Genomic DNA, 14,048 nt, shown 5'->3' on the forward strand with positions numbered 1-14,048 from the left:
CATGGGCACACTGACTCTACCCACCCTGAAGTCAGAACTAAATGGGAGGATGGTAAAGCTAGAAAAAGATAGCACAAACATCACAACTCGAGTTCATACCTCTCAACCTATGCCCTACCCAGGAAAACAGGCGTTTGGCAGCTGCTAGAGACTGCACAGGATAACGGGAGTACAGTAAACATACCTTAGGATGCAGTCACGAGGTGACTTTAATAGGTTTAATTTAAAAATACTCCATTATGAAATAAGGCTATACCTCTTTGCTGTTTTTCTCTGAGCAGACTGATTACATGCTGTGAAAAAAACCTTTGTGCTGGCTTGGGATGAAACAGGCGAATACTTTTCTCAAGCATTAATAACAGCAAAACCAGTTTCAGACTAAGTACACTCAATGAAAACACTGCAATACAAGGGTTGTACAGAGAAACGTTTTCTAGAGGTTTCACATCAAAATATCAGAAGTTTTCAGAGAGACTAAATCTTTTTAAAGAAGACTGGAGACTCTGGGTCTTAAAAGCCAATTTAAACTTGTCAGCATTCCCTAGTTTTCCTTTTTGAAGTATCTGGCCTTTACTGGAGAAGCTCAGCACTTCTAGTGAATCCTCCATACAGCACAGAATCCTGCCAACATGGAAAATCCATAATGGATGAAAGCAAGGTAGGGGAGGACACTTTTGCAAAATGCAAAGAGGGTGTAAACAGCTGCAGGAAAGGGCACAGCAACTCCAGAGGTCAGACATGATTCACACTGAAAAAACATTTATGTTCACTGTGTTTACCAGCTGCAATCTGCTCAATGGATGCTGAAATACTTTATTAAAAAATCTTTAAAGGTTCAAAAATCAGTATTGTGTCTTGCCTAAGTCTCCTGCCTTCTAGAAACACATTTATCAGAAGAGGCGTGGGGAGGCATGGGACAACATAGGACTGAAATTTATTTTAAAAACAAAAGGAATCAGACTGAAAAGTCTGTTACATGCAAGATACATCCTCTATTCCTGCGCAGGGACCCTGAGAACTCAATGCCATGCTTAGGTTCCTTGGGAGGCTTTTCAAATCCGTAACAGAATTTATATTTAAAATGCTTTATTTCCATTATAGTGTTCAAATCATGAGGCATAACTAAGATTTTACCACTGCAGACCCAGGACCCTTAAAGAAATTCGTCTGCTTCAATAACTTACCTGACAGTTCACTGCTATTTAAAATACCCTAACTGTTACACCCGGGTTACTCCCAGTTTCTCCTCATACCTCAGCACAGCTCTTTGGTGCTGTTCTGACAGATGAGCTGTTAATTCAACTGTTGAGAGCATTAATTACGCCCTTTCCTAGCCCTTGAATACTTAACTTAGTTTTTGTTGTGAACTGCTTGACAGAAGAGGAAGCAAGATGAACCCCAGATCATGGAAATGATTTAAAGACACAATTCCTGACCCTGATATACAATTCACACTCATATGCATTTCACTCACTGCTCCCTGTCCAGTTCCCTGTTCCTGTCAGGATGATTTCTTCTTCTCAGTTCCTGTGCCTTGGAGGAGGAAAAGGACAGGAGCTACTTCTGCTCTTGGGGCAGCACAGCCGTAAGGAACTCCATCTAAGAATTCCATCTGTCAGGAAGGCTAATGAGTCTAATGGCATATGCTTGAAAACATTGCCATTTTCATTAATTAACTCAGTTTTATCCCCATCGCCTCTTAGGCCAAAGGAGTGCCATTTACTAATAATTCAGGGCAAAAAAAAAAAAAAAAAAGAGGGTGTCTATTCTGGCAGCTCCTGTTCTCCCTCAGCTGAAGATTACAAAGGTGCTTTGGAAGATTCCAAATCCAGTTTTAAGAGTTCAGCAAGTTACAGCTACTGAAATGACAAGAGAAAAGTGACCCTAATGATAATGGGAGGCGTTACTGTATCAGACAACTTATACTCCCACCACCTTGTATGAACACAAAACACAGCCCTAATTAGTCAGAGTTGAGATAATGGTGGTGTCCACATTTAGGAAGCTGTCCTTCCTAACTACTTCCGTTTTAAGACATTGTTCTCAAATTTTAAGAAAGAGAACGAAAATGAGTTTTAAGAACAGAGATGCACCCTTCCATGGTCCCCATAAAACCATAATTCTCCAAATCAAGACTTGGTTTGCTATCAAAACTGTAATTAAAAGCCAATCCTGGACAAGACATATTGTTTTGTTTATGACCAAGGATTTTTTCTGTGGCATTACTATTACCAGAAACAAAAATCTTCATTCTTCTATTGCTGTTTTGTTATCATGGGAATTCTATTTTCAAATTTCATTCATAGGGTTATTGCATATGCTACTTTGTATTAATAGTTCAGTATAAAACAAGATAAAAGCAATAAAATAAAATCATTCAGTCTTGTAAATCAGACATCCTCTCGCTTGGACTGAAACTATAGTTTAAGAGTTCATGTTAAACAAGCATGGTGAGTCTAGTTCAGCCGAAGATATGGAGTATACACCATACACCAAGAACTGAAGCAAAATCAAGGATATATGAGCTTTACATCCTTTGCAAAAGTACTTTGTTGGAAAAGTCTCAGCTTCTTTCTATGATGTCTATTCTGTGTAAATCACCTTCCCTGTGAGAAGTACATCTAGCCTCTGAATTTAGGAAAGTAACATGACTAAGATCACGTGACATTAAAAGCACGCGTAGTTCAGTACAATTCTCACCACCTTTCCACAGAAAGGCTGGGAGAGAATTTAGTTACACACCCTCTGAAGTACTAATCTGTTTTATCTTCATCCTCTGCAGCATAGATAGCTTGGTTCCTTCTCTTGATTTTTTTAACACCACTGTTCCCGTTCTCATCACCACCAATGCGCTTTAACGACCTCTCAGTGGAGCTCTTTTCCTCCCCCTGCTTGCTCCCACCAGACTTCTCCAGTTCCTCGTTGTTGGAGTCCATGGCATCGTCAGATGACACCACCATGGAGTCTGGCATGATCCGGATGTCAGAGAAGCTCGTAGAGAACTCAGGAGGGTGATCAGGGGAGGGATCTACAGAACACGTACTCAAGTCTTCATCGCCACCTTCTTCATCCAGCATTATTTCATCCGGATTAAAGGATGAGAGGCCAGAATTATCTGTATTGTATTCACTGGGCTCCTCTGCTGACCCAGTACTGTCCATCTCCTCTTCCTCCTCCTCTTCACATTCACCTCGTCCTGAGCTCTCTTCTTTAGCCTGCTGGATCCTGTCATTGATGTCAGTGAGGCCAAACTGGGCACAGAACTCAGTAGTCTGTGGATTGATGGTATGAACTGGCTCCATGTTTTTTTGGGGCTTGCTGGGATCGTAGCAAGCAGCTGTCAATGTGAAGTTGCAAGGAATTTTGAGGTCATGGTTCAGCTCTTCTAGCACCTCTTTAATGGCTTCTTCTGTCACACTGTAATCCCACCTAAACAAGTGCATAAAGTTTAAACAAGTGTAGCAAGTCAAAAGGTACTGCTTGTTCCCACCACACAGTGCAACCTTCAAAGATGGATTATAAAATCTTTTACAACAGACACTTTATTCTGCAAGTGCTTTTCCAGGAAGGTTTTCATTCTCTTTTGGTCAGTACTGAGACGCCCTTCTCCCCACCAAGGATTAGTGTATTATGTTAACCCATGTCCATAAACCAGCCTGATTTTCAGCCTCATGGTATAGTTTTATCCTTCAAATGCTGGTTATCTAAGTTTGCAAAACAAAACTTCCCAGGTCGAAGAGTAAAAAAGTTGTATGCTTTAGACTAAATCTTTTATCAACATCCCCTTTTCTTCCCAAGGCATTTACCAAGTCCTGCAGGCATTACAGGCTGCAGAACAGAAACACAAGTCCCATATAACTTTACTTCCAGTCCAGAAAAAACAATCAAACCACACTTTCATCTCTGTTTTGCAGACAACTTACTTGGCATGGAGACCATTGTTTTCAGGCATATTCCAGGAGCTCTGGGTCACATTAACAAGACTGTTGGTGGCCTTGAGGATTGCAATCCACTCGGCATCATACTCCAGCGAGTCGCCTGCATTGGGATCATGCTCCACATCTATTATCTACTTACAAACACACAGAAAACAGATGAAGTGAGTTATTTCTCTTGACACCAGAATCTGATTAAAGTTTCACTGTACAGAGTTTTAATGAAGTTTAAGGTACATTGAACTAGTGGTATCAACCAAACAAATCCTCTCAAGCCAGCCCCTCATGAAGGGCTAACAAAGGACAATAACAGTAAAAAAGGCATTTCTAAATTTCAGCTTAGAGCAATTAAAAAGCAGAACACACTCTCTCCCTTACTGCCAGCAACTGGACAATGATGGAACTTAGAATTTGCCTGCTTCTAAATTCATGCTGCCTTCTGTTGGAGGGCAGGATTTTTTTTCTTTTTTTTTTTTTTCAGTTTATCATCAGGAATTTTTCTCCCATTTGTTATCTAAGAGATCAGAACAACAGATACTTAAGAGAAAAAAGATGTGGCCAAGACAAGGGAGGGTATGTAGTTTGCTACATCTCTTAGGTGGGGGGGTTTCTCTTGGGAAAGGCAGAGATACTGCCAGTTTTTGGCTGGGGGTGAGGAGCTGGGGTCGGCCCTTGCTCACTCTCAGGATCAGAGGTGAGACAGTTGTGGTCTTGGTGCCAGGCTGCTGCTACAGGGAGAATTCGCTGCCACTGTGGAGCTCTGTCCTTCACTGCTTCTCCTTACTGTGTGTGAGCTCAGCTCAGCAGAGTGGCCGTGGGACTGGGACCTTGTAAACGCCCAATCTCCCTGGGAAGGACTCCCACAATCTCCTTGGGGCCTCAGGGAAAAACTCCTCCTCACTCCAAGAGAGCATCTCCCAGCTGCTTTCAGGAGCCCGGCTGCCACTGCACAGCCCTGACCATTTTCTGCCACTGCATTTGAAAAACACGCTGTCAGCAGCCCACTCTCACAATAATTTATTTTAGACTCATCCATTGGAGTCAGGTACTTGTTCTAAGCTGGATGGAAATGGTAGGATTAAGGAAACACTGCACCTACACAACATGGTCTGCCTAGTTCAGGACAAAATCCTACAAAGACTATTCCATACACCCAGCATTCCTAGTTTCTTTAAAATTCCTCCACTTATCATCACTATTCTTCATCTTATACCTAAGAATAGCACTAGCAGTTCAAACAAATGAAATTCTTAAAGTGAAAACCTTCTACAAATGTTCATCACCTGCAGGAAGTCTCTGTGTGGCAAGCACTTATCCAGAGCCAGAAACTTGGTTGCTTTTGGTAACTCTTCTTTGGAGTTTGTCTAGGAAGCAAATGGTTAACACAATCATTAACACTTATGTGAAATTTGACCATTCTAAACAAGCTGTATAGACAGGTTTAAAGGGTTAATTTCTACAGAAAAATACTTTTTGAAATAGAAAATTAGCAGGGACAAAGAGAATGACAGACTTCACTGGGAGTCTAACAGGAAGCAGGATGCAGATATTAGCAAGATAAAGCAAGAGCTACATTTCAGCACTAACCAAGGAAGCTGAGCACATACAGCCTTGGAAAAGAAAAATTGAAATTTAATTGGAAACAGACTTGTCGAGTCTACAAGGTCTGGACTTACATTTTTATAGATAAATAACTTGCAAATAGGACTGGCACCACTTCAGAAATAACTGTTTCAGCTACAGACTGGTTTTTGGCTTAAACCTGGGCTACCAGACCTGCAAAACTGTACTACAGGGATCTTCCCACTGTCAGCTAACCATCCTCTTCAGTCACTCCCTTATCACCTTTTTTGAAGTTGCCTTCTTTTTCTCAGCTATTGTGAAGTTACCTACTTCCCCAACAGAGCAGAAGAGTGCTTTTCTATACAGTTAAATTAACGAATTTCAAGAACAATAGCTATTTCATGCTGTTCCTGAAGAAGATTAGGGATTTACACCCTTCATTTATAACACCTCTTTAGTTTACATAAAACAGTAATCCTAACACCACTTAATCTTTCATGGTTTTAACTGACCTTTAAGAACAAAAACCACTAAATTGCTTTTCTGGACATGATTACCTGAATGAGAATTCTAAAGTGTGCTTGGGACACAAACATTCATTTTCTGTCTCCCTTTACCTCGTGTTGCATGAAAGCTGCAAATTTAACGTGGAGATGTGCTGAGAACCAGTAGGTGGGTTTCAGGTGCTGCAGAAGCTCTGAAGCAGCAGGGCTTCCCAAAGTGTTGCTCTCCACTTCTTGACGGAAGAAGGATTTCATTTTGAGGAGTTGTTTCTTGTTTCCATAGTGATAGATGCTCCTTGGCCAGTCATGTGACATAAATATATCGATGGGACGTTTTAGCTGTCAGGCCAAAAAGCACATGGCATAAATACAACATATTTACAAAGGGGTTTGGAGATTACTTGAGGCAGCCAGCTGTGCTTTATACGGCCTTATAAAAGAGTTCATATCATCACCATAAGTCAGGCACTCAAAGGAAATCATAGATAGAGAGCAAGTCCTCTGCCCACAGTCAAAGGTATCTTCTTCCCCAGGAAACTTTTAAAAGCTTTATTTAAAAGGGATAATGGCTCAGCACAATATTCCTCCTCAAAGGACACACCCCTCAGATGTTCTGATCAACCTGTTAAAGCATGTTCAATATTCAGCATATGTGATCAGAGTAGCTTTAACTTTCTATTTCCAAATTAATGAAAATTACCCTTGTTTATAGAATGGGCTTTTCACTGACCTGTTTGAGTTTGAAGACTTCAATATTCCTCACGTGGTAAGCACTTCTGATGGTCTGCTGGTTGTATGGTGGGCACTCAAAGTGGCCTGAAATGTTGGAAAAAAGAATAGTTGTCTGAATCACTAGTTTCCTCTGACACAGCAGCTTTTTTGGGTCACACAGGCACCTAGAGTAACCCCAAATACAAGACTGTGATTTTTCATGATTGTTCAGAGCGCTGCCACCCACCATGAAACTACAGCTTAACAGGTTCAGCAGCAGCCTAAACATCCCAGTCACTGTCCAGAGGCACCACAGGCTCCGGAAGCACCAACATGTATCCTGACAAAGGGATGAGTTTCCAACTTTGCCTTAGGCCAAAACACATGAATGCCTAGCATAGCTCCTACATACTCTACAGAATTGACAGAAAAATTGCTGTTTTAGTTATTGCCTAAAGAATCTCATCTCCCTCATGCAATATTTAGGCATATAAAGTGCCCCCTTGATGACAGCAAATTGAATTAGCATTGGCAAGCATTACACAGAACCAAGTGTTCTAGAAAACTGATTCAGTACTTTGTAAAGCTTCTCTGAAGTTATTTGTTACTAAAGACAGCACAGTACAGTAACCACAGAGACCACTCTTTCAAGTGCTGAGATCAGAAAGAATAAACTATCTTCTACTCACTGACACGGGGTATCATCTGTGACACCCTTCCCAGGAAGAACTCTTGAATACACACCCACATAACCAGGAGGAACAAGATGTACTGGCCCTAAACTTCAGGGCAGGACAATACACTTATATAGTGTCACAGTTATAAACTGACTGTTTCACTCAAGGAAAACCAGTGTTGCACTGCACGCTGAAAGGACACTGCCATGGAAAAATATACGCTGTACCACAACACGCCAAAGGCGCCTTGCTTCCTGCTGTGGTTGCCGGGCAGCTACAGACTCATCTACCAACTCCAGAAAAATCCGTGTATTGAACCAAGGGCCGTTTCCACGCTAAGAGACGTTTCGGGGCTGAGCACAGCCAGACCCTCACACCAGGCTGCGGCCCCGGCTCCCCCCTCTCGGCTGCCCGCCCCGCCGGTCCCGCTGCCCCGGTACCTTTCCGGTAGTCGTGAGACTTGAAGATGCCCGAGATGCCGCCGATCCTCACGCCGCGGAACCGCACCACGCCCGCGTAACCTGCGGGACACGGGAGGGCGGTCACGGAGGGGCCGGGCAGGGCAGGGGCTGTGGGGGAAATCGCCGGGGGACCGGGACTGGAGCGGAGGGACCTTACCCAAGTAGTAGATGTTGGGCGCGACCCACCCGCCGTAAGGCAGCTCCTGCAGGTGGTTGGAAGCCTCGTGGTTGCCGCCGATGAACACGGTGAGCACCGGGGCTTTCTTCTCGCCCGAGTAGTACCTGCGGAGACACGGCAGCTGCTGGACCCGGCCAAGCCCGCGTGGGTCGGGTCGGGGGCCGGGGCCGGGCCGGCGGCGCTCACCGGTAAAAGGTCTGCATGTGCCGGTACTTGGCCGGTACGGCCATGCACCGCAGGTCCGCCTCGTTGCGCACGGCCTGGAAGTCCCCGCAGCAGAGCAGCAGGTCGGGCCGCACGTTGTGGCGGCGCTGAAGCAGCTCCAGCGTCTCGTACATCTTGTCCAGGGCGCCGTGGCAGCACCCGGCCACCGCCACCTTCATCGCCACCGCTGCACTGAGCGGCCGCCGCGCGCGCCTTTCGCGTCACCGCCGCGCGCGCCTTTCGCGTCACCGCCGCGCGCGCCTCTCGCGTCACCGCCGCGCGCGCCTCTCGCGTCACCTCCCGCGCTCCTCTGCCGCGCCTGCGCCGTGCGGGAGACGCGGCCCGGAGATCACGGGCCGCGGGGACACCGCGGGAGGGGAACCTGGGTCTGCCCCTTCATCGCCGCTGCCCACGGGCTGCCGAGAGCCCTGCCCGCGGGACCCTGCCCCCTGACCTCCGGTGGTCCCCTCCCGCCCTACCCGAGCAGGGAGCTCGGACCCGGTGACATCGGATGGTGCTTCCAGCCTTGCCCGTTCTTTACAGAAAGGGTGGCCAGGCATTGGAATGGGCTGCCCGGGGAGACGGTGGAGTCACCGTCCCTGGAGGTGTTCTGGAGCGAGTCCAGAGCAGAAAACGGAGCTGGGAAAGGGTCACCAGTCTGAGAGGAGGAGCTGGGGGAGCTCAACCTGAAGAAAAGGAGGCTCAGGGGGACCCTTCTTGCTCTCTACAACTCCCTGTTGACAGGAGGGTGCAGCCAGGGGGAGGTCGGGCTCTGGTCCCAGGGAACAGGGACAGGACAGGAGGACATGGCCTCAAGTTGCACCAGGAGAGGTTTAGGTTGGACGTCAGGAGGAATTCCTTCATGTAAACGGTGATTAGACACTGGAAAATGTTGGAAAATGGGCTGCCGAAGGAGGCGGTGAAGTCCCCATCCCTGGAGGTGTTTACGGAAAGACTTCACGTGGCACTCAGTGCCCTGGTCTGCTTGTAAAGTCGGGCATCGCCACAGGTTGAGCTCGATGATCTTAGGACGTCTTTTCCAGCCTTAGTGACTGACTTCATGATTCTGTAGCTGGCCAGTGGGACCTTCACTGTGGGCAGTAACAATGGCACAGCGATGAACACCACGGTCTGTAATAACTATCAGAAAGGCTCATCACACGCAGAGAATGGGGTTGTACAACGGGGCAGGAGCCCCTGCGGGGGTACCCGGGCTGCACCGGGAAGGCTGCACTGGGAGGGCTGCACAGGGAAGGCTGCACTGGGAGGGCTGCACAGGGAAGGCTGCACGGGGAAGGTTGCACTGGGAGGGCTGTCCGGCTCCCCCGGCACCACAGCACCCGCCGAGCACTGCCCGCACCTCCTCGGCCAGCCCAGTGGGGAGCAGCACAAGCTGTACTTATCCCTCACGCGTGGCTCACAGACCACAAAGTGATGGAGCAGCACGAGCAGTGGCTGTGCACCCTTCCACCTGGCGTTTGAGCGGATAAAACACCGAGTCGGGACCAGTTCAGCCTCAGGCAGGTGTGTTTTTAGCATAGCCAAAGCTCTGGCTTCTGTAACTTTGTAGCACACAGGGGCAGGAAGAGTCAGTGACAACACCAGGGCAAGCGCTTGTGAGGCGGGATGAGAAATCGCGGGGCTCTCCCCTTTTCCTCGCGGACTGACAGGCTCTTCTTTGGAAAGCACTGATTTCCTGCTTTGGAAGGACAGTGCATTGGATTGTAGGGTGGCTTTGCATTGTCACGTAGTAAAACTGCTCCAGACTTTTTCCACTTCAAGACTGGTTTGAAGGTTTTTTTAAGTCTTTGAACCAAATTGCAAGGACATAGTTAAGCATTAACTTCCTACTACTTCCCCCTGTAATCATGGAACCAAGTAGACATTCCTGTTCCCCCGTGGTAGCAAGAATTACATAATGGCCTCTCTTTTGATACTAAGAAAATATGAGTGTTGTCTCCTACATTTCATAATTTCACAGTGTTACATTACTCTGTGTACTTTGGGGCTCCTCCAAACCTAGCTGAAGTGAAGGGGAAAATTCCTCTGGTTTCCAAACTCCACAAGTCTCCAAGGGGAAAGCACACATGGGAGTGCTTTGGGTGCACTTGGCTCTTTCACTAACTTTGCTTAGACCTACCTGGAGTAGTGCGAGAACTCATCAGTCCAGCACCTCTCCTGGAAAAGCTTTTCAACCCTCTGTGGGAGAACAACAACCTCTTGTGTTTGCCATCTCTCAGAGTTCCTGAAAGGAAGGGGGTGAGAGACGAGAAAGGTCCATGAATCTCTGGAAGATACCACCTTAACCAGAGTACACCATCTCAAGGGGCTTCCTGAGATACCTGCCTACCCAAATTCATCCCCAGACAGGCAAGGTAAACTGATAATTGTATTTCCTGAGTGTGTTGGCTCGGGCTCATGTTTTATAATCCATGTGCCACTAATCCCAAGTGAACTGGTGCACAATAGAGTCTATAAAGTTGGGCTTCTTTTATGTCATAGTATTTTCTGTCACAGTATTTTAGTATTTTAGTACTTGTACAGTACTCATGATGCATCTCAATATCTGTAATTAAACTCAGTGTTCACTGAGCAAAACTGTTCTGACCTTTCCAGAGCACAAAGGGGATCAGCCATGCTGCTGTTTACAGGGTAAGTGGCAGCAAGTTAATGCTTAACTATGTTATTGTAATTTTGTTCAGTCCTTCAAGACTGTTTGAAAACCCATGTGACTGAAGCACAGTTCTCTTCCATCGCATGGATGAAGCATGCTTGGCCTTGGACTGGGTTTTGCAGTCATAGTCTCTTGCCCCAGTTGTGTCTCCAGCATGTGTCTCATGCCTGAATGTTCAGTCCTGCAGCAGAGGACCAAGTGCACATCCTGTCCTGCATGAATGGCCAGGGAACTGTGAGGCCAAGGAGGGAAAAGTCCCAACAAGCAAGCTCAGGTCAGTAGATTGTTTGAGTTGCCCTTTTGGATCTTACCTGCCTGCATTGAGCAGTAAATAATTTTTTTTTTTCCTGAGCTGACTGTGGTAGCTTAGTATCATGAAAGTAGTTTTTCTCTGCAGAGAAATTAAGAATAAAAGGCATCTGAAGGGGCTGTAGATGATGAGTTGCTTCCCTAATCTCTGAGAATGGAATGAGAAGAACTTTTGAAGACTTTTCTGTCAAGTGCTTCCTAGTGTTTTTAGAGTATACTAATAGGTTTCTAGCATGATTTACATATTACTAAAATGAAGAGGAACAGCAAAAGGGAGACATCTGTCCGACTTTTGAGGAGGGACAGCATGGCTGAGAAAGGAGGTACAGGAGAAATGCTGGGAGACAGTGTTTGTGAAGGAGAGGGAGATACACTGGTGTGCAAAAGACAAATCTGATGTGTTCCAGCTGAGATTTGGAGCTGCCCCTATAAGCTGTGAGAGCATGTGAGATGGCAGGTCGGCTTGTGTGTGCAGCTGAAGGGAGGGGCTGCTGCAACCAGACAAGACTAAAGCTCCCTTAGGTAAAGGCCCCACGGCTGGCCTGAATATCACATGGCTTACCTGCAGCTGTGTACAGGTGTCTTTGGGCATCTCCTCCCCTAGATCATGTCTGATGATTGCAACATGATCTGCAGTGCAGCAACACAGCTGCCATTGCAGGGCCTGTTCTGGGCTGTGGCGCTGCAGCTGCCTCCCTGTTCCAGCTGCACCAACACAGCTCTTTCCCTCTTAATTTGTACCTTTTGCCAGAGGACACTGCTTTGCTGGGGGGCACTACTGATAACCTCCAGCCAATGAGGGCTGGAAGCTGTCTGGAGGAAGAGATGAAGCAACCCTCAGTAAATTTGCAGAGGACACCAGGCTGGTTGGGAGTGTTGATCTGCTCAAGGGCAGGACGGCTCTGCAGAGAGACCTGGACAGACTCGATCAAAGGGCTGAGGACAGCAACATGAGGTTCAGTAAGTGCCACATCCTGCACTTTGGTCATGACAACCTCCTGCAGCTGCAGCCTGGGGCAGGGGTGGGTGGAGAGCTGCTCAGAAGAGGGGGACTCTTGGGGGCTTGTCGACAGCAACTGGATATGAGCCAGCAGTGCAGCCAAGAAGGCCAGTGGCATCCTGGCCTGTATCAAGGGCATTGTAACCAGTAGGACCAAGGAAGTCATTCCTCCCCTGTACTCAGCATTGGGGATGCTGCACTGCATTCAGTTTAGGGCCCTTCAGCTCCAAAAGGACATTGAGGGGCTGTAGCATATCCAGAGAAGGGCAACAAGGCTTGGGAAGGATCTAGAAAACATGCTCCATGAGGAACACCTGAGGGAGCTGCGTTTATTTATCTTTGAGAAGGCTCAGGGGAGACCTCCTCGCTGTGTACAACTCCTTGACAGGAGGCTGTAGTGAGGTGGGGCCAGTCTCTGCCGTGCGGGAGGAAATGGCCCCAAGGCAAGACAGGGGAGATTCAGATTAGCTATTAGAAAAAAAATTCACTGTTTGAGCGGCCAGGCATTGGAATAGGTTGCCAGGTAGGTGATGGAGTGCGTGGAGGTGTACAGGAGGCGTCTGGGTCTGGGTCTGGCGCTGGCTGATGTGGTTTAGTGGTTACAGTGGCAGTGCTGTCCACATGGTCGGACTGGATGATCTTGGAGGTCTCTTCCAACCTTGACGATTCCGTGATTCTATGAGGGCGTTGGTGCCGCTCCTGAGGGAAAAACAAAACCCGCCGCCCGGAGCCGGGAGAGCCGCAGGCGGGGCCGAGGGGCGGCCCGGGGGCGCTCCGAGGCGGGGCCGGGGGCGCTCCGAGGCGGGGCCGGGGGCGCTCCGAGGCGGGGCCGGGGGCGGCCCGGGGGCGCTCCGAGGCGGGGCCGGGGGCGCTCCGAGGCGGGCCCGGGGGCGCTCCGAGGCGGGCCCGGGGGGGCGGCCCGGGGGCGCTCCGAGGCGGGCCCGGGGGCGCTCCGAGGCGGGCCCGGGGGGGCGGCCCGGGGGCGCTCCGAGGCGGGCCCGGGGGGCGGCCCGGGGGCGCTCCGAGGCGGGGCCGGGGGCGCTCCGAGGCGGGGCCGGGGGCGCTCCGAGGCGGGCCCGGGGGCGGCCCGGGGGCGCTCCGAGGCGGGGCCGGGGGGCGGCCCGGGGGCGCTCCGAGGCGGGGCCGGGGGCGCTCCGAGGCGGGCCCGGGGGCGCTCCGAGGCGGGCCCGGGGGGGCGGCCCGGGGGCGCTCCGAGGCGGGCCCGGGGGGCGGCCCGGGGGCGCTCCGAGGCGGGGCCGGGGGCGCTCCGAGGCGGGCCCGGGGGCGGCCCGGGGGCGCTCCGAGGCGGGGCCGGGGGGCGGCCCGGGGGCGCTCCGAGGCGGGGCCGGGGGCGCTCCGAGGCGGGGCCGTCCCGCCCCCGGCGCTGGGCGGGCCCGGCCGTGCGGAAGGGGCGGCCGGGGCGGGCGGCGGAGCGCGCCCGGCGGCGGGAGCGGCGCTGGCCATGGGACGGGACGGGGCGCTGCCCCGGCGGGTACGTGCGGGGAGCGGCGGGGCCCGGGCCGGGGCTCGCCCTGTCTGGGGCGGTGGGTCGGTCCCGCGGGGCCCGGGGCTGTGTCTGCGGGTGAGGAGGCGGCGCGGGGGTCCCGGTGCGGGCGCTGGCGCGGGTCTGGCGGGGTGTGCCGAGGGCGGTGGGGGCCGGCAGTGCCGGCATCCGCGGGAGGCGATGCTCGCCCCGCACGGTTGGAGCACCGGGGCTCCGTGGTGTCCCGCTCGGGGCCGTGAGCTGTCCCCTGGGGCTTAGGCGTAGCAGGTTCTGAGCACGGCGTGTCCCCAGCCCGGGCTGGCCCGGAGGTGTTGGCTGTTAACTCCGGT

At 50.2% G+C, this 14,048-nt stretch overlaps 1 protein-coding gene across 1 annotated transcript; it reads right to left on the reverse strand.

Moving 5' to 3' along the window:
• Positions 1-910: 910 nt before the first annotated feature.
• DBR1 (debranching RNA lariats 1) lies at positions 911-8,471 on the reverse strand. The gene is made up of 8 exons (XM_021537168.3): positions 8,215-8,471; positions 8,008-8,132; positions 7,830-7,910; positions 6,732-6,817; positions 6,116-6,340; positions 5,219-5,299; positions 3,924-4,069; positions 911-3,429 (listed from the first exon to the last, which is right to left on the reverse strand). Exons 1-8 carry the CDS (start codon positions 8,409-8,411, stop codon positions 2,754-2,756), a joined length of 1,617 nt encoding a protein of 538 aa, XP_021392843.1. The 5' UTR covers positions 8,412-8,471; the 3' UTR covers positions 911-2,753.
• Between the last annotated feature and the right edge of the window lie 5,577 nt (positions 8,472-14,048).

Source organism: Lonchura striata, chromosome 10 (genome assembly GCF_046129695.1).
Source record: "Lonchura striata isolate bLonStr1 chromosome 10, bLonStr1.mat, whole genome shotgun sequence".
In the NCBI taxonomy this organism is placed as follows: Eukaryota; Metazoa; Chordata; class Aves; order Passeriformes; family Estrildidae; genus Lonchura; species Lonchura striata.

What these genes read in the sequence shown, in the direction of transcription:
- DBR1 (XM_021537168.3), bottom strand. Translation starts at nt 8,411, where the DNA reads ATGAAGGTGGCGGTGGCCGGGTGCTGCCACGGCGCCCTGGACAAGATG. An exon ending in GCCCAACATCTACTACTTGG is followed by an intron (nt 7,911 to 8,007) that starts GTAAGGTCCCTC and finishes CGTGTCCCGCAG; the next exon opens with GTTACGCGGGCGTGGTGCGG. An exon ending in AACAATGGTCTCCATGCCAA is followed by an intron (nt 3,430 to 3,923) that starts GTAAGTTGTCTG and finishes GCACTTGTTTAG; the next exon opens with GTGGGATTACAGTGTGACAG.